Raw genomic sequence first — 22,333 nt, forward strand, 5'->3', positions numbered from 1 at the left:
ATATAATATATGAATAATATAAATATATTGAAGTGAAGTGAACTATATTTATATAGCGCTTTTTCTCTAGTGACTCAAAGCACTTTACACAGTGAAACCCACTATCTAAATTTTACATTCAAACCAGTGTGGGTGGCACTGGGAGCAGGTGGGTAAAGTGTCTTGCTCAAGGACACAACGGCAGTGACTAGGATGGCTGAAGCGGGGATCGAACCTGCAACCGTCAAGTTGCTGGCACGGCCGCTCTACTAACCGAGCTATACCGCTATATTCTACATTTAAGTGCAGTCAAGGAACATATGCATTGTACAGTCTGATGGCTGTCGGTATGAACGACCTCCTGTGTTGTTCCGTGTTACATTTTGGGAGTCCGCGCCTTCCAGTGATTGTGCTCATTCTCTCCGCAAGGTCCGAGTGTAGTGGGTGGGTGGGAGGTGTTGTCCATATTGGCTAGAGAGTCTAGCTGTGGTTAGAAAAATAGTGACAGAGAATAGAACAAAGATGGACTTTTCAACCCTTAACTCAACAATGAGTAGATGAGTTTTATGTGTATATATGTGTAAATGAAGTGAAGTGAATTATATTTATATAGCGCTTTTCTCTCGTGACTCAAAGCGCTTTACACAGTGTAACCCAATATCTAAGTTACATTTAAACCAGTGTGGGTGGCACTGGGAGCAGGTGGGTAAAGTGTCTAACCCAAGGACACAACGGCAGTGACTAGGATGGCGTAAGCGGGAATCGAACCTGCAACCCTCAAGTTGCTGACACGGCCACTTTACCAACACTGAAATTGAAGTATTTCTTTTGTTTATATATATATATATATATATATATATACATATATATATATATAAAATAAATATATATATATATATAGCTAGAATTCACTGAAAGTCATTATATATATATATGTATATATATATATAATATATATATATGTTTTATATATATATTAAATATTTGACTTTTAACCACGCCCCCAACCACTCCCCGCGCTCCACCCCGACCACGCCCTCTTACCCTCCACCCCCCACCTCCCGAAATCGGAGGTCTCAAGGTTGGCAAGTATGAGTAAACAACACTAACATTTTATACGTTCCACTAAAAAAAAAAAAAAAAAAAAAAAAAATACATTACACACGGCGCTCAAAAATCTATCCAAATGTTTTAGTACGACTTTGGGCAAGTTTTGAAGCCGCAACGCTTGATGGATTGTACTGCGCTTCAACATAAGAGTATTATTACATACTCCCTCTCTTTTTGAAGAAATAACATTGGAGCAACTCCTGTGACGTGTAAATGGGATAAAACAAACAATGTTTACTTGACCGACTTTCTGGGAAACTTATCAAGGAGCTGTTTGTAATATTAAGACTATGCGTGCTAATTATTGTAGACGTATCACTTTCTTCTGGTAATGTTCCTCTAGCACAGTGGTTCTCAAATGGGGGTACGCGTACCCCTGAGGGTACCTTGAAGGTATGCCAAGGGGTACGTGAGATTTTTTTAAAATATTCTAAAAATAGCAACAATATAAAAATCCTTTATAAATATATTTATTAAATAATACTTCAACAAAATATGAATGTAAGTTCATAAACTGTGAAAAGAAATGCAACAAAGCAATATTCAGTGTTGACAGCTAGATTTTTGTGGACATGTTCCATAAATATTGATGTTAAAGATTTCATTTTTTTGTGAAGAAATGTAGCCCAGGATGTTTAGAATTAAGGAATGTTTAGAATTAAGTTCATGAATCCAGATGGATCTCTATAACAATACCCAAAGAGGGCACTTTAAGTTGATGATTAATCCTATGTGTAGAAATATTTATATATAATTGAATCAGTTGTTTATTTTTCAACAAGTTTTTAGTTATTATTATGTATTCTTTTTCAAATAGTTCAAGAAAGACCACTACAAATGAGCACCGTTTTACAATTTAATAAATCAGAAACTGATGACATAGTGCTGTGTTTTACTTCTTTATCTCTTTTTTTCAACCAAAAATGCTTTGCTCTGATTAGGGGGTACTTGAATTAAAAGAATGTTCACAAGGAGTACATCACTGAAAAAAGGTTGAGAACCACTGCTCTAGCATTCATCCTCTGCTCAAAAGACCTAACCTTGATTCTGACCTCAAGGTAAACTACCAGCCGGCCATCCTTTTATCGTGAAAATCTTCCCAAAAAAAATTGTTGCATAGCAGCTAAATGAACACTTGCCGTCTAACAATCTCTGTGAACCCTTTCAGTCCGGTTTCAGAGCAAATCCTTCTACTGAGACGGCCCTCGCAAAAATGACTGACGATCTATTGCTAAATATGGATGCTGATGCGTCATCCGTATTGCTACTACTTGATCTTAGCGCTACTTTCGATCATAACATTTTATTAGAACGTATCAAAACACGTATTGGTATGTCAGACTTCTCTTTTTTGTGGTTTAACTCCAGAGGTGGGTAGTAACGCGCTACATTTACTCCGTTACACCTACTTGAGTAACTTTTGGGATAAATTGTACTTCTAAGAGTAGTTTTTATGCAACATACTTTTACTTTTACTTGAGTATATTTATAGAGAAGAAACGCTACTTTTACTCCGCTCCATTTATCTGCAATCAGGTCGCTACTCGCAATTTTTTTCTAATCGATCTGTTAATAAACGCTTTGTTTGTTTTGATTTTGTCAGACACGCATTCAAAGTAGGAAATACGCATGTTTGCGTTTCACCAATCACATGCAGTCACTGGTGACGTTGGACCAATCAAACAGAGCCAGGTGGTCACGTGACCGTCACACGAAGAACCCGACATGTTGAAAAACGTATTGGGGTGTTACCATTTAGTGGTCAACTGTACGGAATATGTACTGTACTGTGCAATCTACTAATAAAAGTTTCAATCAATCAACCAATCAATCAAAAGTGTAAAGGAAAAAAGACACTTTTTATTTCAACCCCTACTTCCCGTCAAAAGCCTAAAGACTGATCGCACAGTTCCTGTCTTCACAATAAAAGTGCCGCTCCATCGCGCCTGCGCTAACAAAATAAGAGTCTCCGAAAGCCAGTGCAAACAAGCTAGCAAGCTACGGAGTTTGCCGCCAATGTATTTTTTGTAAAGTGTATAAAAACGAATATGGAAGCTGGACAAATAAGATGCCAAAAACCAACGACTTTCATGTAGTATTAGACAGGAAGGAGGAACTTTTTTTCTCCTCCATTTGAAAACCGGGACGTTATCAGCACTATACTGTCTGATTCCAATCAATGCAAGTCATCAGAATCAGGTAATACACCAACTTATATTCTTGTCTTCATTAAAGATAGGAATCTATATGTTAAACATGCATGTATATTCATCAAAACACCTTTAACATGTGAACAAAAACGGCAAAATAAATAAATATAAATTATATACTGTATATATATATATATGATATGTGTGTGCATGTATATATGAGGTAGATCACCTCGACTTGGTCATTTATTAAGTAATTGATTAATGTTGAAAAACGTATTGGGTGTTACCATTTAGTGGTCAATTGTACGGAATATGTACTGTACTGCAATCTACTAATACAAGTTTCAATCAATCAATCAATCAATCAATCAATGCCTACTGAGCCTATGGTGCTGTTAAATTATTGTGGCTCAATTTGCTTTAATTTTTTTTATTTTAATGTATTATTATTTAATATATAATATTGTTTTAGTTGCTTAAGAGATATTCCTGGCTCTGAATTTGCTCAATGTTATTTTTATGTTTATGTGCATTGTTTGTTGCCGTAATCATTAAACAAACAGGTTACTCATCAGTTACTCAGTACTTGAGTAGTTTTTTCACAACATACTTTTAACTTTTACTCAAGTACATTTTGGGTGACTACTCCTTACTTTTACTTGAGTAATAAATCTCTAAAGTAACAGTACTCTTACTTGAGTACAATTTCTGGCTACTCTACCCACCTCTGTTTAACTCCTATTTTACTGACAGGATGCAGTGCGTCTCCCATAACAATGTGACCTCTGAGTATTTTAAGGTAATGTGCGGCGTTCCACAGAGTTCGGCTCTTGGCCCTGCACTCTTCAGCATCTAAATGCTGCCGATATGCGATGTCGTACGCAAACACGGTGTTAGCTTTCACTGTTATGCTGATGACACCCAACTTTACAGGCCTCTAAAGCTGACCGACACGCCAGATTGTAGTCTCTGGAGGCGTGAATTAATGAAATCAACCAATGGATGTCTAGCAACTTTTTGCATCTGAATGCTAATCAAACGGAAATGTTGGTTATCGGTCCTGCTAAACACCGGCACGTATTGAATAATACCACCTCAACATTTGACAACAAAACAATTGCAATAAGTCACCCGGTAAAATCTCGATGTGATACTCTTTCGTTTGAGTCACACATTAAGAGTTTTACTAAAAAAAGACTTCTTTCATCTCCGTAATATCGCTAAAATTCTTCCCATTTTGTCCACCACCGACACCTGTGCGGTCCCTTCAAAGATTACTCATTGTCCCATTAGGTTGAGTTTTTTTCTTGCCTAGATGTGGTATCATAGTGGTCTTTGTGGTTTGTGCAGCCCTTTGAGACATGTGTTTTAAAGGCCTACTGAAATGAAATGTTCTTATTTAAACGGGGATAGCAGGTCCATTCTATGTGTCATACTTGATCATTCGCGATATTGCCATATTTTTGCTGAAAGGATTTAGTAGAGAACATCAATGATAAAGTTCGCAACTTTTGGTCGCTAATAAAAAAGCCTTGCCTTTACCGGAAGTAGCAGACGGGTTGTAGGGCTCCTCACATCCTCATATTGTTTATAATCATTGCCTCCAGCAGCAAGAGCTATTCGGACCGAGAAAGCGACAACTTCCCCATTAATTTGAGCGAGGATGAAAGATTCGTGGATGAGGAAAGTTAGAGTGAAGCACAAAATAAAAGAAAAGGCGACGGCTCCAGGCGGCAGCAGTGGGACCATTTCAGATGTAAATAGACACATTTACTAGGATAATTCTAGAAGATCCCTCATCTGCTTATTGTTTTAATAGTGTTTTAGGGAGATTGTAAAGTCATACATGAAAGTCGGATGACTGCGGTGAACACCAGTGTTTCTGAGAGAAGCCCAGGAGCCAAGATCACAGCTGCCTTTTTGAGCTGCAGGATGAGGTCGCATAATCCACTGAAGTCTCCGGTAAGAGCCGACTTGATATCACAATTTTTCCATCCAAAAACTTGCTGGTTGACGTAGACAAACATGTTCGCTTGACCGCTCCGTGTTAAAGCTTCACAACAAAGAAACACAGGCTGTGTTTCGGTGCTAAAGGCAGCTGCAATCCACCGCTTTCCACCAACAGCATTGTTATTTACAATCTCCATTAGTAATTGAACAAATTGCAAAAGATTCAGCAACACCGATGTCCGAATTACTGTGTAATTATGCGATGAAAAGAGACGACTTTTAGCCGTGTGTGGTGCTGGGCTGATATGTCCGCTACAACCTGAGACGTCACAAACACGCGTCATCATTCCACGACGTTTTCAACAAGAAACTCCGCGGGAAATTTGAAATTGCAATTTAGTAAACTAAACCGGGCGTATTGGCATGTGTTGCAATGTTAATATTTCATCATTGATGTATAAACTATCAGACTGCGTGGTCGTTAGTAGTGGGTTTTAGTAGGCCTTTAAGGGCTATATAAATAAACTTTGATTAATTGATGGATTCATTGAGTGTTTTTTCTTCGATTGTGAATGATCGGTAACAGCTTGTGTAGATGCTTATTCCCGCTCATCTGTGAATCTGTTGTCCATCGAGTCCGACCATGTGTTCTCCACCCGCCACTGTGTAATTATGTAATTATTGGCTAACGACAAGTGGGGATGACTAATAGCTCTTTAATTCTACCTGAAGTGTGGAGCTGCGTTGCTGTCATTAAGACTGATGAGGACGTACTAGATGAGATTCACAAATTATTAAGCCTGTTCAATGGAGTCAGTAACTAAATTAACGATAAAGGTCAACGTGTAGGTTAGTGGGATTTCGTATTTATTATTTATTTGTATAAGTAAAAGGTTTGCAATTATTCATATATGGGAAATTACAATGGAAACATAATGGAATTCTGCTTGCTTGAATGTGACTTGTTATTGTTTGACATGCAGGGGGTCATATTGTGCAGAGACGGACATTCCCGTGTTAAACGAGCTGGTGGGCTAGTGTGACATGACTATTTCCCCGGCAATCTTCTCCAAGACATCACCTCTCTATTTCTTATTTGAGTGACTTTGCTGCTTAGTTCTCTGAGGCAGACTGGCACTGTGTGCTCTGCAACCCTCTTCATTCTCACAAGAAGACAAATCAACCACATTTAAATTAAAATGATTTTCCCCCTCGAGTGTAGGTGTGTGCAAAATACCTTTCAATCTGATTTTTTCGTACAATAATGGTTGTATTTTGGTACCAGCAGCTTGATGGTACAAATGATGCCACAGTATAATGCAGGCCAGGGAAATTATTTTGACTCGTGGGCCAAATTGAAACAAAAAATATGTTTGGGGTGCCAATATATCTATTTTTATGAACACTAATACAAGACCTCACAATAATGTCTGATTGAATGCTAAAAACTTTATGACAGACTGCCTTAAAAAAACAGAATGGAATTTTACTTTTTTATACTGAATGAGGCACCCAGAATGTACATGAAAATAAAGAATGTGGAAGATAAAACACTGAATATTGACAACATATGAACGTCACACCACCTCTCAATCGAAACATTTTACCATCAAGCAAAAGGCAAAAAAAAAAGCAACGAACACCGCAAAATATTAATGCAAAAGGTAAGAAAAACCCCACCTACAATCTGATACATCCGATATATCACTACGCTTTAGAACTTTGATGTAAAAATCTCCTTTCCTCCCTGACACGGCATCCAACAGAGGCATCCAAAACTGCGTAAAAACTCATGCCAAAATACATAAACCTTACGGTTTAACACAAGTATTAAACTTTGTTTATAAGTAAGGAAAGACGCAATTCACCATAGGTGCCCTTCAATAAAATGAAAGGTGATGGTAAATGTTATCCATTTTATTTGTGTGTGTGTGTGTGTGTGTGTGTGTGTGTGTGTGTGTGTGTGTGTGTGTGTGTGAATATATATATATATATATATATATATATATATATGTACTGTATGTGTGGGAAAAATCACAAGACTACTTCATCTCTACAGAACTGTTTCATGAGGGGTTCCCTCAATCATCAGGAGAAAAAAAAAAATCACCTGACGATTGAGAGAACCCCTCATGAAACAGTTCTGTAGAGATGAAGTAGTCTTGTGATTTTTCCCACACATACATATTGCGCTCTACCACGGTATCGAGCACTATTCTCTAGATAATCCAATCAAGACATATATATATATATATATATATATATATATATATATATATATATATATATATATATATATATATGTATATATATATATATATATGTATATATATATATATATATATATGTACAGTATATGTGTGTGTGTGTGTGTCACATCAGTGAGTTATGACCAAATTGGTCAAAAAACCAATATCGGAGTAGATTATATCATTTAAAATCTCCGACATAACAGCTCCGATACAAGGAGTCCTGCAGCGTGTTTACTTGTACAAAACTGGACATCCAGTTAACATCTAAATGTCATCCAATAAGCACACACGTTTGGTATGTCTTGTATTTTAAGTCTTGAACAAAAGTTAAACATGGTAGGCTACAATTAAAAGGTAATAGAAACTAGCAGCTACACAACAACTAAGCACATAATAGCACACAAGCTAAACATACAGTACGTAGGAGTGTCCCAAAAAATTTTTTCTAATGAAACTTGATTCATATTTGTAACGATAATCAATTAGAAAAATCAAAAATAGATGTAAAGTAAATAAAATTAATTGATTAGAATCGTTACTCAAAAATCAAATCGATCATGTAGTGACAAAGGTTCACAGCCCTAAGCGTCCTTAATTACGCAATATTGTAATCTAAATCACATAATTTGTGGATATAAATTACAAATAACTATAGGTGCAAATGACTTACAGATACAAAGCAAATAGTATTATCCAGTAACATGCGTATCCAAATCATTCAACTTACTACATCATGAGCAGTGAATAATAAATAGGTTAAGGTTTTTTATACCTACCTTTGTTCTCTGTTTGACTCACTTTACTTGATCAAGCCTTTTTCTAAGATTCCACACTACAAAATAATACCATAGTCTATAGAGCATAAGCCGCAGATACTGTATATTGTTGTGAAATTAGTTATTTAAACATAAGTATTTTGTAAATCTTTATTTACATATCTTAATTGATTCCAAGCAGGGCCCGAAACACAGCAGTAAAACGGCTGATCAAACAAAACAGAAGTCATCATCATGGACCCACTAGCTGCGAAAACTCGCTGTCCAATCAGCTAAACAGACTCAATAACTCCACGATGACATTTTGGTCAATTTACTGAAGAATTTGTTAAACTGAAACAATACAAAAAGAATGCCGTTGTAAATTTATAATACTAACACAGACACTTGAAGGTGTGTTAGCATAGTAGCTCATGCTAGTGACACTTCTTCTTAACATTACGATAGCACGTACAAATGTGCATAAAAACACTCCTACAGACATCACACGTGACAGATTACTCAGTAAGAATGGTTTTAGTTACATTGTAAAACATAAACATTGCATGGAATTATGAATTAGGAAGCCTTTCAAGCAGAAACACAATGGATGATTTTACTTTCTGTTCAAGGCAAAACAGGTTTAACCTTGCAGCACCTGCAGTGAGCAAAGTCATCCAAAATATGGCGCAATAGTAAAAACAATAACATAATGTTAGTCTACTGCTGGGGTTTAATAGAACAATTATGGCAAATAGCAAAAAAATGTAATACACAAATTAGACGCACCTATTTATTGGCCGCAGGGTTCAAAGTGTAGAAAATAGTAGCGGTTTATAGCCCGGAATTTATGGTATGTATAATTGGAGCTGATACTGCATCTGATTAATATCAGTATCGGCCACTACTCAAAGTTCCAATATTGGTATGGGAGGAGAAAAAGTTGCATCGACTTATTTGAATAGCTATTTTCTCAAATTTAACATTTTTCAACTAGAATATAATTATTCATGATAAAATTAAGATTAGTCAATGACTAAAAATAAGAAAATTGTTTGAGGGAAATCCCTGGAAATAACATTTTACATCCTGGTGGTAAATAATAAGAAAACAAGGTACAAAAAGTGGTGACTCCTTGATCATTTTCAAGTTCATTTTCTTCCTCTTTGTAAAACTATGATTATCCTTCATAAAATAAGTTTTGTGCTAGAATTTTAGGTGGAATTTCATTAACATTATTTTTTGGGGGGAAAAAAATGAATCTCTTTTTCATTTTCGTCTAACCTTTTGGAACAGGTAACAAAATAAAAAACTAAATACTACTGCAAAATGGCACGGGAAACTTACTTTTCTGAAGGCTGCTGCTGTGATTGCAGGTACAGCGTCACCCCACAAAGCGATGTCACACTTCTAAAAATACTTATTTACACAAACTCCGACAAAACATGTATAAGCAGGACTACTGCGGTGTGTCTGACGCACACGTTTATTGAAAGCATTTCAAACGAAGGGAAAGCTCTCGGATTTGATTTGTATTTTTGGAAGTCGCTCAACAAACAGCTAAAAAATGCATCTTTTAATTAATGTTGCATAGCATATTTTAACAGAGGGTGATAAAATATTGAAGCCTGGCAAGTCAGCCTATAAAAAGGAAGCGAGGACCCCTGGGACAGTCCCTGCAGCGCTGTGTGTTTATGTGAGTCACTCCTTCTAGTACGGGACTAAATGTGTTTTTAATGTGCGCACTTGGCTCGTTTTGGTGCATGTGCACATATCATGTATTCACAGGGTGTGATGCATGTATCCTGAAATGAAAATATCCACTGAGGGAGCAGCGGTTCTTCAAATGCACACAAGGAATGTGGGACACCTCGGGTGTAGAGTGTGTGAAGACGCCCAGGTTTGTTGGCACAAAGCTTCCTGTTTATGCTACTGAACAGCAGTGCTCATTTAAATGTAATTTATCTTTTTATATATATTTTTATTCAGGTGTACTGGAGAGGAGGCTACGTCGGATACTCGAACCTCGGATTCAGGAGGAACAGTGTGGTTTTCGTCCTGGTCGTGGAACTGTGGACCAGCTCTATACTCTCGGCAGGGTTCTTGAGGGTGCATGGGAGTTTGCCCAACCAGTCTACATGTGCTTTGTGGACTTGGAGAAGGCATTCGACCGTGTCCCTCGGGAAGTCCTGTGGGGAGTGCTCAGAGAGTATGGGGTATCGGAATGTCTTATTCTGGCAGTCCGCTCCCTGTATGATCAGTGTCAGAGCTTGGTCCGCATTGCTGGCAGTAAGTCGGACACGTTTCCAGTGAAGGTTGGACTCCGCCAAGGCTGTCCTTTGTCACCGATTCTGTTCATAACTTTTATGGACAGAATTTCTAGGCGCAGCCAAGGCGTTGAAGGGTTCCGGTTTGGTGGCCACGGGATTAGGTCTCTGCTTTTTGCAGATGATGTAGTCCTGATGGCTTCATCTGGCCGGGATCTTCAGCTCTCACTGGATCGGTTCGTAGCCGAGTGTGAAGCGACCGGAATGAGAATCAGCACCTCCAAGTCCGAGTCCATGGTTCTCGCCCGGAAAAGGGTGGAGTGCCATCTCCGGGTTGGGGAGGAGACCCTGCCCCAAGTGGAGGAGTTCAAGTACCTAGGAGTCTTGTTCACGAGTGGGGGTAGAGTGGATCGTGAGATCGACAGGCGGATCGGTGCGGCGTCTTCAGTAATGCGGACGTTGTATCGATCCGTTGTGGTGAAGAAGGAGCTGAGCCGGAAGGCAAAGCTCTCAATTTACCGGTCGATCTACGTTCCCATCCTCACCTATGGTCATGAGCTTTGGGTCATGACCGAAAGGATAAGATCACGGGTACAAGCGGCCGAAATGAGTTTCCTCCGCCGGGTGGCGGGGCTCTCCCTTAGAGATAGGGTGAGAAGCTCTGCCATCCGGGAGGAGCTCAACGTAAAGCCGCTGCTCCTCCACATTGAGAGGAGCCAGATGAGGTGGTTCGGGCATCTGGTCAGGATGCCACCCGAACGCCTCCCTAGGGATGTGTTTAGGGCACGTCCAGCTGGTAGGAGGCCACGGGGAAGACCCAGGACACGTTGGGAAGACTATGTCTCCCGGCTGGCCTGGGAACGCCTCGGGATCCCCCGGGAAGAGCTAGACGAAGTGGCTGGAGATAGGGAAGTCTGGGCTTCCCTGCTTAGGCTGCTGCCCCCGCGACCCGACCTCGGATAAGCGGAAGATGATGGATGGATGGATGGAAATATATTGCAAAGAAAGGGTTCATATAAACTGATAAATATTACATTTACACACAATCATGCAGTGCTAAAATAATTAAATTCTAACACAATTAATGATAAATTATTTAATGTTTCTTAAATAAACTGTCAATAACATGGAAATGCAATTGAAAACACAGTTCCAACACTTTTGTCATAATTTTGCACTTAAGAAACTTCTCTATGACTTTAGCTCCAGACTTCTTCTGTTTGATATTATTATTACTGTCACAAATGGTTGGACGGTTTATTACAACTGAATCGCTATGCTAGCTAGAAACAACACAAGAAATAAGTGCTTAGTAAAGTTTAAGAAGTCATAAGATCAGAAAACCTTTTTTTTTTAATCTCCCTGTCTGTGAATACAACTTTGTTATAAATACACACATCCTTGGTAGTCCGTTTGTAAAAATGTTTATTAAATGCAAAATGGTCTTAACCTGTTGCAAAACCACGTTCCCGCAGAAAGTAAGCAGCTATTAAAAATAAATTAATAGTAGATTAATAAATTGTAAGGCTAGATAGGGAATAATATTACAACAACTGTTGGTGTGATACTCCATGTATCAGTAGCATTGATACCAAGGGTACTACTATCACTAAATGATAGATACTAGAGTGACTAGATTGATATTTTTATTTTTACAAAATACATTTTTTGTCGTTTATGTTCATTTGTACAAATTCAGGAAATAAGTACTAGACACAGATGAGGATGAAAAACAGAAGGATTTAAGTAAGTAGTAGGTTTTATTTTTTTATTTTGTGCTATTATTGATTTTAATTGAAAAGTCATAAAAGAGAATAAGGGAGTATTTTAAATATTTTGTTGATATTGTTACACTCCTGTGCAGTGTTTTCCTGATTATAATTGTGATAAAAATTTACAGTTTATACATAACATCCTGTTGGAATTATTGTGTATATATTATCACACAACTCTTATGCTTAAGGGCCGTTGCTATAGTTATTATCAGTTGTGCTGAAATTGTATTTTTATTTTTGTCTGTGCAAAGCTGGCAATCCAAAAGATTGCAAGCCAGTCTTGTATCAGTGTTTGTTTCCAGAATTTGCCTGCTGACTGCCAAGGCCGAACATCGAGTACCGTGACGCAGACAGAGCAGAGACAAGGCGATATCACGACTGTCAGCACATTTGCATTTTTGTATAATCATATATTCTGTCTAACTGGAGTTGTCGAGATTACCCCCTTCCCTCAGCGACAGCTTCAGTGATGTAACCAGGGACCTCCCAAATAAATAGAGGAAGCACGTGGGCTGGACTTTTAGAACGTAGTTTGGATCTGTAACTAGAATACAGCCCAAAACACGTCTCTCCTCAATTGAGCAAAATTTAACTCTGTCTCTGCATGATTCCTTGCTTCTCGTCTGTTTAATAGATGTTTGAACCTGACACATCCCTACTCGCTATACGTTACGTCCACATATTTCAATAAGTACTCTAGAAAGGTTAGTTAATTTTGTTCATTTGCAGGACAGTTAATATTGATCGCATTCCTCGATGTGAGCGACATCATCCACTTGACCAACCTGCAAGTCTACAAAAAGATCTTGCGAGAGAGGCGAGCGTTGTGGCAGGACAACTCTTTTTTTATAGACACTATTGTGAAACACTGAAATATGTTACATTAATCCCAGTACTTTTACCGTCTAAAAGGATTTACCTGCGTTAGCAAGATGCTATCAAACAGTAGCTGTGTCTCAGCCTGGTCCTTGGTGATGTCCGCGTTGGCATTCATACCGAAAATCTCTGGTGAGGGGTTGAGAGGCAGCGCCTTGGTGTACTCTATGTAGCTGTCATACTGCAAAAGAAATGCAAAAAAGCAATCCAGGGACCATGGAGAGAAACACAAGTGGGATTCAGACAGTTGACATTTGTTATAATGACTATGGAGATGTGACTCCATGAATAAAAGATGTGGGTGAATAAGTGACACTTGATAACCAAGCTCCGAGTGAAATAGAATACCATAAGTGGCACCTGTGTTACCAAATACTGTATACCAACCCTTATTAGTGGTCATTTGCTGCAGTAGTTTGATAGTTTACATGAGTTACTCACAGAATACTTCACACTTAATACTATTTACACGTATAATCACATCCACATTATGGACTTAACATCTAATTAATTAATCCTATAACATGGAGAATTTTCCATATTCTACCCAGTCTACCAAACACAAAAAAAGAGGAGGAAGGATAAAGTTGCTACAAAGAGAGGTATCGGTTTCCAAGCAAATTGGTGTATGTGTAAATAATGATGTAGCATTCATGCAAAAATGCAGTCGCTGACCAAAGCATTGCATCACTCTGAAGTCGACAAGTCGGTACTGTGCCACCATATTTAAAAAAAAAAAAGTTTGATGCGCAGTGCATCATTGTGCGTAAAAGAAGCCTCCGTAAACATGCAAGGGGCTGGGGTTGAGCCAAAGAGGATGCTCTGTGATTCGCCCGTCAGGCACAGAGAAGAGCAAACGGTCGTAACAAAGACACATCAGAAGATGTACCGGTGTGGTGGTATTGTCTAAAATATATACACAGCTTTGTAAAATATACCGGTATTTACTATAATCCCGGTATACTGCCCAGCCCTACTTTACAGAAATATGATTGCTCATGTTTTTCATTTAGTAAGATTGATGTACTATCGCATTGTGTTATCCACCACAAACTCAAAAGTGTTTCAGGTGCTAACACAAAAGCAAGCTTACGGCTAATATCGTAGCATGCCGTCGCAGGGCGATTTGTTACTACGCTAGAAAGTTCCTCAGTGTTCGCGCTTACAATAGCAATGTCGCCACCATACTTGCCAACCCTCCCGATTTTCCCGGGTGACTCCTGTATTTCAGTGCCCCTCCCGAAAATCTCCCGGGGCAACCATTCTACCGAATTTCTCCCGATTTCCACCTGGACAACAATATTGGGTTCGTGCCTTAAAGGCACTGCCTTTAGCGTCCTCTCTCACCTGAAAAGGAGACTATTATATATGTCTCCGTTATCCACAGGTTTATCTATAACCCATTAAGTAGGCAGGCACGGAGCTATTTTTCAGCGTGTGTTCATACACTGACACACAACATCCGGATTCCCATCACGCATTGCTTCAAAACTACGGCAAGTAGTAATGTCCAAAAACATAACAGAGACGAAGCAGAAGGACGAAGAAGAGACATGGTGACGACAAGTAAGAAGAAGTACGCTTGCAAGTTCCAAAATGATTGGAAAATATAATTTCAGTTCATCCAGGACAGCTCGAAGGGGAAGGGGTATGCTGCCTGCACATTTCGTAGATCAGACTTTTATGTGTGTGTATAAATGTGTGATTAATGAACACTGAAATTCAAGTATTTTGCTTTTATTATATATATATATATATATATATATATATATATATATATATATATATATATATATATAACAAATACTTGAATTTCAGTGAATTCAACGCCTCACTGAAAGTCAAGTATTTATTTTATTGATAAATGTATATATATATATATATATATATATATACATACACACAAGAAATACTTGAATTACAGTGAATTCTAGCAATAAATACAACCCCCCCACAATCGCCCGAATTCAGAGGTATCAAGTATGGTCGCCACAGCTTGGTTATTACACAGGTTACAGAACATAAATTAAGTATTGTTGGCGGTTTTGGGATGTATTTTTAACGTGATTAAGAGGTAGAATGGATTGCTCACATTAGCTGCATTTCTAGCCACCTACTATGGCTAGAATGCAAAAAAAAAAAAGAATTGTGAACAATGTAAAACAAAATTACAAAAAAAAGTGCAGTTTCCCTTTAATTTAAGCATCTTCAAGATGTTGCAGAATCTTTTAAACAATATTTTCTATTTGTGGTGGAAATGTATTTGAATAGTTATGTTCCCTATTTAATTTTTTTTAACTGGAATAGAAAAAATATATTTATTCATGTTAACATTAAGATTAGTCAATGACTGAAAATAAGGAAATAGCTCTTAAAACGAGGTACATTTCTATAAATACAATTTTAAAACTTGGAAAGTGGCAAATTATTTGGTACACACACCAATTTTCAGGGAAATAATCGGTGTCATTCCCAGCAATACTTACATCTCCTTCAGGTGCGTAGTAGATCCCACTTGGGTCAAACTTATAGTTGGGATCGTCAACGACCTTCTGGTCGTAGAAAATGGCGAGGATTGTGCGCAGGGTCCGCCGGTCCCAGTCATCTGTCACACGTCCTCCATAGTTACACTCACCAGTCATGTAGCGCAGAGCGTCAAACGGCACTTCCTGCAGTCAGCAACAGTTTTAAAAAGCAGCCTGGAAGTGATCTTGTGAATTTGAAATAAATTGTCATTTCCAAGTGCGTGTTCTTTTTTAACTGAGAAAATTACTGAAACTCCCTTTGAACGAGGGGGCAGGATGTGGCCTGTGTGGCATTTACTTGAGTGAGGCTTACATTTAAAAATAATTCAGTGACACTTTGGTTATGTAATGAAAATGTCATCTCATAAAGAATATTACTATTTCTACAACTGGGGTTCGCGGGTTAAGTATGTAAAAATGTCAACGGTATTTATGAATATAGCTGGTGTACGCTCACATGGGAAGGAGCCTACTTATTTAAATAAAATAAAAAATCACTGCAGGACCACAATATACATTATGGCTACAAGCGTGAACTAACTATCTTGTATATTCATTTGTCCTAATATGTAATGATATACTGTACTGGGACGCTGGGAATAAAACAACTGCAACAATATCCATAAAATACTGGCAGTCGGCAATGAATCGTCTCCCTGTCTACCTGATGCTGCTCAAGAAACATCTGTAACTGCTGGACGGAGATCCGAAGGTCAGTCTCATTGAACTCGTATGGAATGTTCCATCCTAAAGGTCCAAACTTCCTTCTCTCCTGGGTCAGCGCATGGAAGAAACATAGGCCGTACAGGAGTTTCCTGAACACAACCTGCAAGGAGGGGGAATGTACGCCACAATGTAAAGAATGTGCATCTGGAAGGTGTGGCGATAAATAGACAAGACTGCTTCCACAGCTGACACTGATTAAGCACACAGTGAGGTGGTAACAAAACATGAAACACCCAGTAACGGCGGCAGAAGGGCAAGCCACCTGCACACACAAACACACTCTCACCGGTTTGCTGGAACTGTCAAAAAAATTCGGGTCAGAGATGGGGTCCATTAGGAAAGAGCGGGCGATGTTAGGCCGCAGGCCCTTTGGCGCCTCGTTGGTCATCTTCACCCCATTTTGGAGCACCGCCACTGGGAAGGTGGGGGAGGGGTAACTGGTGAGCCACAGTCTGAAGTCGGGGTGGGTGGACTCTGGGTTCAGTTCCTGCTCGAAACAACCACACCAACAGTTAGGTCGAGGACTAAATTGTATGGTCATACAAAACTGCATAAAAATAATAATAATAATATATTTTATGTGTAAAAAGCACTTTACATTGAGTAAACAACTTCAAAGTGTTACAGCGTATTAAAAAAATAAATACAAATAAAAAGATAATAAAAAATAATCAATTATCTATCGCTTATTCCCTTTTGGGGTCGTGGGGGGGCGCTGGCGCCTATCTCAGCTACAATCGGGCGGAAGGCGGGGTACACCCTGGACAAGTCGCCAGCTCATCGCAAGGCCAACACAGATAGACAGACAACATTCACACTCACATTCACACACTAGGGCCAATTTAGTGTTGCCAATCCACCTATCCCCAGGTGCATGTCTTTGGAAGTGGGAGGAAGCAGGAGTACCCGGAGGGAACCCACGCATTCACGGGGAGAACATGCAAACTCCACACAGAAAGATCCCGAGCCTGGATTTGAACCCAGGACTGCAGGAACTTCTAATTGTGAGGCAGACGCACTAATATATATAAAATATAAAAAATAAATAAAAATAAAAACTACAACAACCAAATAGCTGGAACCAGTATGCATATATATATATATATATATATATATATATACAAATAAATGATAAATGGGTTGTACTTGTATAGCGCTTTTCTACCTTCAAGGTACTCAAAGCGCTTTGACACTACTTCCACATTTACCCATTCACACACACATTCACACACTGATGGAGGGAGCTGCCATGCAAGGCGCCAACCAGCACCCATCAGGAGCAAGGGTGAAGTGTCTTGCTCAGGACACAACGGACGTGACAAGGTTGGTTCTAGGTGGGATTTGAACCAGTGACCCTCGGGTTGCGCACGGCCACTCTCCCACTGCGCCACGCCGTCCCTATATAAATATAAAAAAAAGGCTTTTTTAAAAAGAAAGGTTTTTTAAGCCTTTTTTAAAAGCAACCACAGTCTGTGGTACCCTCAGGTGGTCAGGGAGAGCATTCCACAGACTGGAAGCGGCGGAGCAGAAAGCCCAGTACCCCATTGTCCGTAGCTTTGTCCTCATAGGTTGGAGGAGGTTAGCCTGTCCGGAACGGAGGTGTCGTGTGGAGGATTTGGGGGTGAGTAGATATTTGAGGTAGAGGGGGGGGGGGGGGCATTTCCATGGAGGCACTGGTGGGTTAGGAGGGAGACTTTGTATTCAATCATGAGTGGAACAGGAAGCCAGTGAAGGGATTTGAGAGTTGGTGTGATATGGTCATATTTCTGCACTTTCGTCAGGATCCTAGCAGCACTATTCTGTATGTATAGCAGCTTCTGGATGTTCTTGCTGGGGATCCCGACAAAAAAAGCGCTGCAGTAGTCTAATATTAATGGCTGAAATACAGAGGAACCCCAAAACTTAAATAGTTACATACTGATATATTTTGTCTTTTCTGATTTATAAATGTTGTTACAATGTTGTATACTCGTATTAAACAATAAAAAAGCATCAAATAATAAGGTTCATGCATTTTGGCGTAGGCTTGCAGTTTTGCAGTCTAGAAAAAAGGTAGTGAAGTGTATTTCTGGTCTTGTCACCCACTCCGGGCAGGAGGCCAACAAGGCAGTGAGTGCGGCTGGATCAAAAGAGACGTCAGTGACGCTTTGCTGAACAAAAAGTTGCTTTATTACAAGCGAGCGTCGTTATTTAGGTCTGCAGTACCTGGAGGAACTCTGGTCAAAAAATGAAGGACTCCTCGCTGGAGAAGCCAAACCATCAGTTTTTATATTCATCCTTTCTGTTCTGGGTGTGTGTGTGCTAAGTCAGGAGAGCGCATCCTGACCATAAAAGGAGATGTTTGTGTGTAAGTGTCTGGAGAACAACTGCTTTAAGTCATAACTCAAATGTTGGGGTTCAGCTAGACAGGTAGTCTTTTCTCAAGATAATGGCTATCACTTGCATTCCGAAGTCCCATTTAGAGCCACGGCACAGTCGTTGAAATGCACTGCTTTAGACTCCTACAGTGAGCCTTTTCAGTAGATATTCTGAAGGAAAAATTTTACCTTCGAAGCTATTTCGTAACAGTTTTTCATACAGTATCTGTATGTCAGCATGTCTGTTATAGTATTATAATTTTGAATCCTTACATGGTCTTGCCCCACCTTACCTCTCTGAGCTCCTCCGCCTCTATGCCCCCACCCGGTCCCTCAGGTCAGCTGATCAGCTGATCCTGGAGGTCCCCAAATCAAAGCGCAAGCTCAGAGGGGACAGAGCCTTCTCTGTTGCGGGTCCCAAAACTCTCCATGTGAGACAGGCCCCTTCTTTGGCTATTTTTAAGACCCTTCGTAAAACGCACTTTTATTCACTGGCTTTTAACCCAGCATGAGACTTGAAACTGTTTTTAACTTTTTTTAACTTTTTTTAACTGTTTTTAACTGTTTTTAACTTTTTAATTGCTTTTTATCTAACAGATTGTTCTTAGGGTAATTTGTATTTGCTATTTCAATGTGTATTTTACTTCTGTTTTAAATGTTTTTTTTTAGTCTGTCCTTTGCCTTTATTTCTTTGTGGTTTACAGCCCTTTGTTCTTCAACTGTGGTTGTTTTTAAAGGGCTATATAAATAAAGTTGATATGGTATGGTATGGTATTATGCTATGTGTAAATCTGGGCATTCTAACCTCACAGACTCTCTCCAATGTGGACATCCATGATGTGGCTAAATGACAGTTCTGGAGAACCACCCAGGTCCCGTCAGCAATGCCTCCTTCAATCATTTTCATAGCAATGGGACCCTGGCCTTGGCCCAGAGAAAGTGACGTCAGCTTATCCCCCGTGAAGCCCTGTAACACAAGAGCATTTGAGCATGTGTAAAAACTTTGGACAGGGAAATGATGCCTTTATTTATTATAAAAAATGTCATTTTTTAGGACTTGTGTGTGGGATGAGTACTGGCTTCAATTCCTGGAAAGACCAGGTTTCATAGATGGTGAGTGTTACGTGTGTAAGTACCATTTCATGTCCAAACTTGAGCAAAGCCGCCATGGGGTCGGAACCCGGCGACAGGATGAAAATGAGAGGGGCGCAACAGTGGCTGTCACCGAAGGTATTACTCAGGTTGAAGGGCGGGGCTTCAATAAAGGGGCGGCCCAAACTGGAAGAAACAAACTCCTGTACCATGGGAATAATCTGGGGAAGGCATCGGTGTAATTAGGTGACTTTGCGGTATCCATGGAAAACATGACAAGTGCTGACCTTGTCTGGTCGGAGACATCGGATCACCAGCATCCTTTGAAACTGGGTCAGCTTCTCCTGCCACTCGTTAGGGAGGGGAGTTTGGTGGGGGTTCTAAAGCAGGCACGGAACAACATATAAGCCAATTAGTAAAGATAATGTATTCAACATCAGTTTGGTTACTTGGTTTTTTGAATGAGCTTTACTGCAGAGGGCTATTCCCATACTTGCCAACCCTCACGAAATTCAGCGCCTCTCCCGAAAACCTCCCGGAAGAAATTTTCTCCCGAAAATCTCCCGAAATTCAGCGAAGCTGGAGGACATAACCCTCCAGCTCCATGCGGACCTGAGTGGGGACAGCCTGTCTTCAAGTCCGCTTTCCCACTATACAAACAGCTTGCCTGCGCAATCACGTTCCAACATCTACGGATTTTAATAAAAAACTGCACACACAAGGAGACGTAGCAGAAGGAGGAAGTTACAGCCTTGGCGACGCCATCTGTAACGCCATCTCCTGGTGAATGTTGGCCATAGCGTTATGGGGTTTCTTTTTGATTGGCCAACGATTTATGTGGTGTTGCGCACCTGACGGCAAGTGACTCTCGCCAGTACGCAAATGTCAGAAGAAAGGTTACTCAAATAGTGAAAGGTAAGTGTTGTTGTTGTTTTTTAGTAACCGGCAAGCCCAGTACAGTTAGTAGAACAACTGTGTTTTTATTACTGTGTATTTGATAGGTGCCGTCTGAAATTCAACTATTTATTTTATTTATATATGTAATAAAATAAATATATATAGCTAGAATTAACTGAAAGTAAAGTATTTCATGTATATATATATATATATATATGAAATATATATAAAATACTCCAGTTGGTGAATTGTAGATGTAAATATACTCCTCCCCTCTTAACCACGGCCTGCCCCAACCGCGCCCCAAACAACGCCTCCGCTCCACCCCCGACCACACCCCCCACCCCCCGAAATCGGAGGTCTTAAGGTTGGCAAGTATGGCTATTCCTAAATAATAATAATGATGTAAAGTAACACTTTACATAGCCACTGACGCTGTGGTCAAAGTAGGAATTACTACAAAACACATTTTAAGATATTCAACACTCAACTACCATCTGCACTGCAAAAACTGAAATCTAAGTAAGATTGCGTATCTCAAATAAGGGTGATATTTGCTTATTTTCTGTCTGATAAGATAATTCTTCCCACTAAGCAGATTTTATGTTAGAGTCTTTTACTTCTTTTAAGGATTTTGGTCCTAAATGATCTCAGTAAGATATTACATCTTGTTGCTGAGATTTTATGACCTATATTGAGTAAAACATGCTTGAAACTAGAATATCAACTGCTGCAAAGCTGTGTCATCAACACTCAAAGGTATAAACATTTTTTTTAATTAGTTAAAGTAATAATTTCTTATTTCAAGCATGTACAAAAAAAATCATGACTTTGACACAATTGTGTCTCATATTAAAACAGATGACAGCCAAATACAATTTGCTGTTTTATTTTCAATGAAACAATAGAAAATATGTACTCATATAGTAGTACAGTTGTTACAGAATATACTTATTTTAAGGTATTTTTGGGTTCATTGAGGTTAGCTAATTTTACTTGTTTCGGAAAGTCTTGACAAGGCACATTTTCTTGTTTTATTGGCAGATAATTTTGCTTAGTTCAAATAAAATACCCCTAATTTTTGTAATTTTTTTCTTGTTTTTGAACACTGACTTTTTGCAGTGTGGGGGCTGAAGTAAACATAATGCACCCCCAATGTTTCACTATTCATGTGTCAGTTAAACCATGACAAATGGGGTCAAGTTAATCCCATTCCTACTGTATGCCTGCCTAAACCTGCCCTGTTGCATAATAAAATTAGCTTAAGAAAAGACCCAAATATTTATACACAAATGAAATTTATTGTCAGAATGTAATTCAGGATTTTTTTTAAAAAAGGTTTTACTTGAATGCATGTCATTAATTTGCCCAAAACTTGGTCACAGTTTTATCCAAAGTTATTTCAGACTGTATGTTGGAATAAAGATGCAGAGGATTGCACTACTTAAAGGCCGAATGCTCTTTTGTGTCTTATCACCAACGATTACATTTTTGGTACCATATTGGGATTTGTACTTTCAATGTTTGATGTTACTTTACGGAATATTTATATTTTAACACATTTTTATTTCTATGGCTATCATATGACACACTGCAAACTATTGATCAATACCAAATGC

At 39.1% G+C, this 22,333-nt stretch overlaps 1 protein-coding gene across 1 annotated transcript in view; it reads right to left on the minus strand.

The window, feature by feature from the left end:
- The window catches only part of dnah7 (dynein, axonemal, heavy chain 7), a 196,503-nt gene that overhangs the window by 35,283 nt on the left and 138,887 nt on the right, over positions 1-22,333 (minus strand). Inside the window, exons 55-61 of the mRNA XM_061918446.1 lie at positions 20,105-20,197; positions 19,862-20,038; positions 19,531-19,692; positions 16,655-16,855; positions 16,307-16,468; positions 15,604-15,786; positions 13,161-13,298 (exon numbers count right to left, since the gene is read on the minus strand). Coding sequence (XP_061774430.1) covers positions 13,161-13,298; positions 15,604-15,786; positions 16,307-16,468; positions 16,655-16,855; positions 19,531-19,692; positions 19,862-20,038; positions 20,105-20,197 — 1,116 coding nt within the window. The remainder of the gene's footprint in view (positions 1-13,160; positions 13,299-15,603; positions 15,787-16,306; positions 16,469-16,654; positions 16,856-19,530; positions 19,693-19,861; positions 20,039-20,104; positions 20,198-22,333) is intronic.

The sequence above is a fragment of the Nerophis ophidion genome, linkage group LG13 (assembly GCF_033978795.1).
Source record: "Nerophis ophidion isolate RoL-2023_Sa linkage group LG13, RoL_Noph_v1.0, whole genome shotgun sequence".
Lineage (NCBI taxonomy): Eukaryota > Metazoa > Chordata > Actinopteri > Syngnathiformes > Syngnathidae > Nerophis > Nerophis ophidion.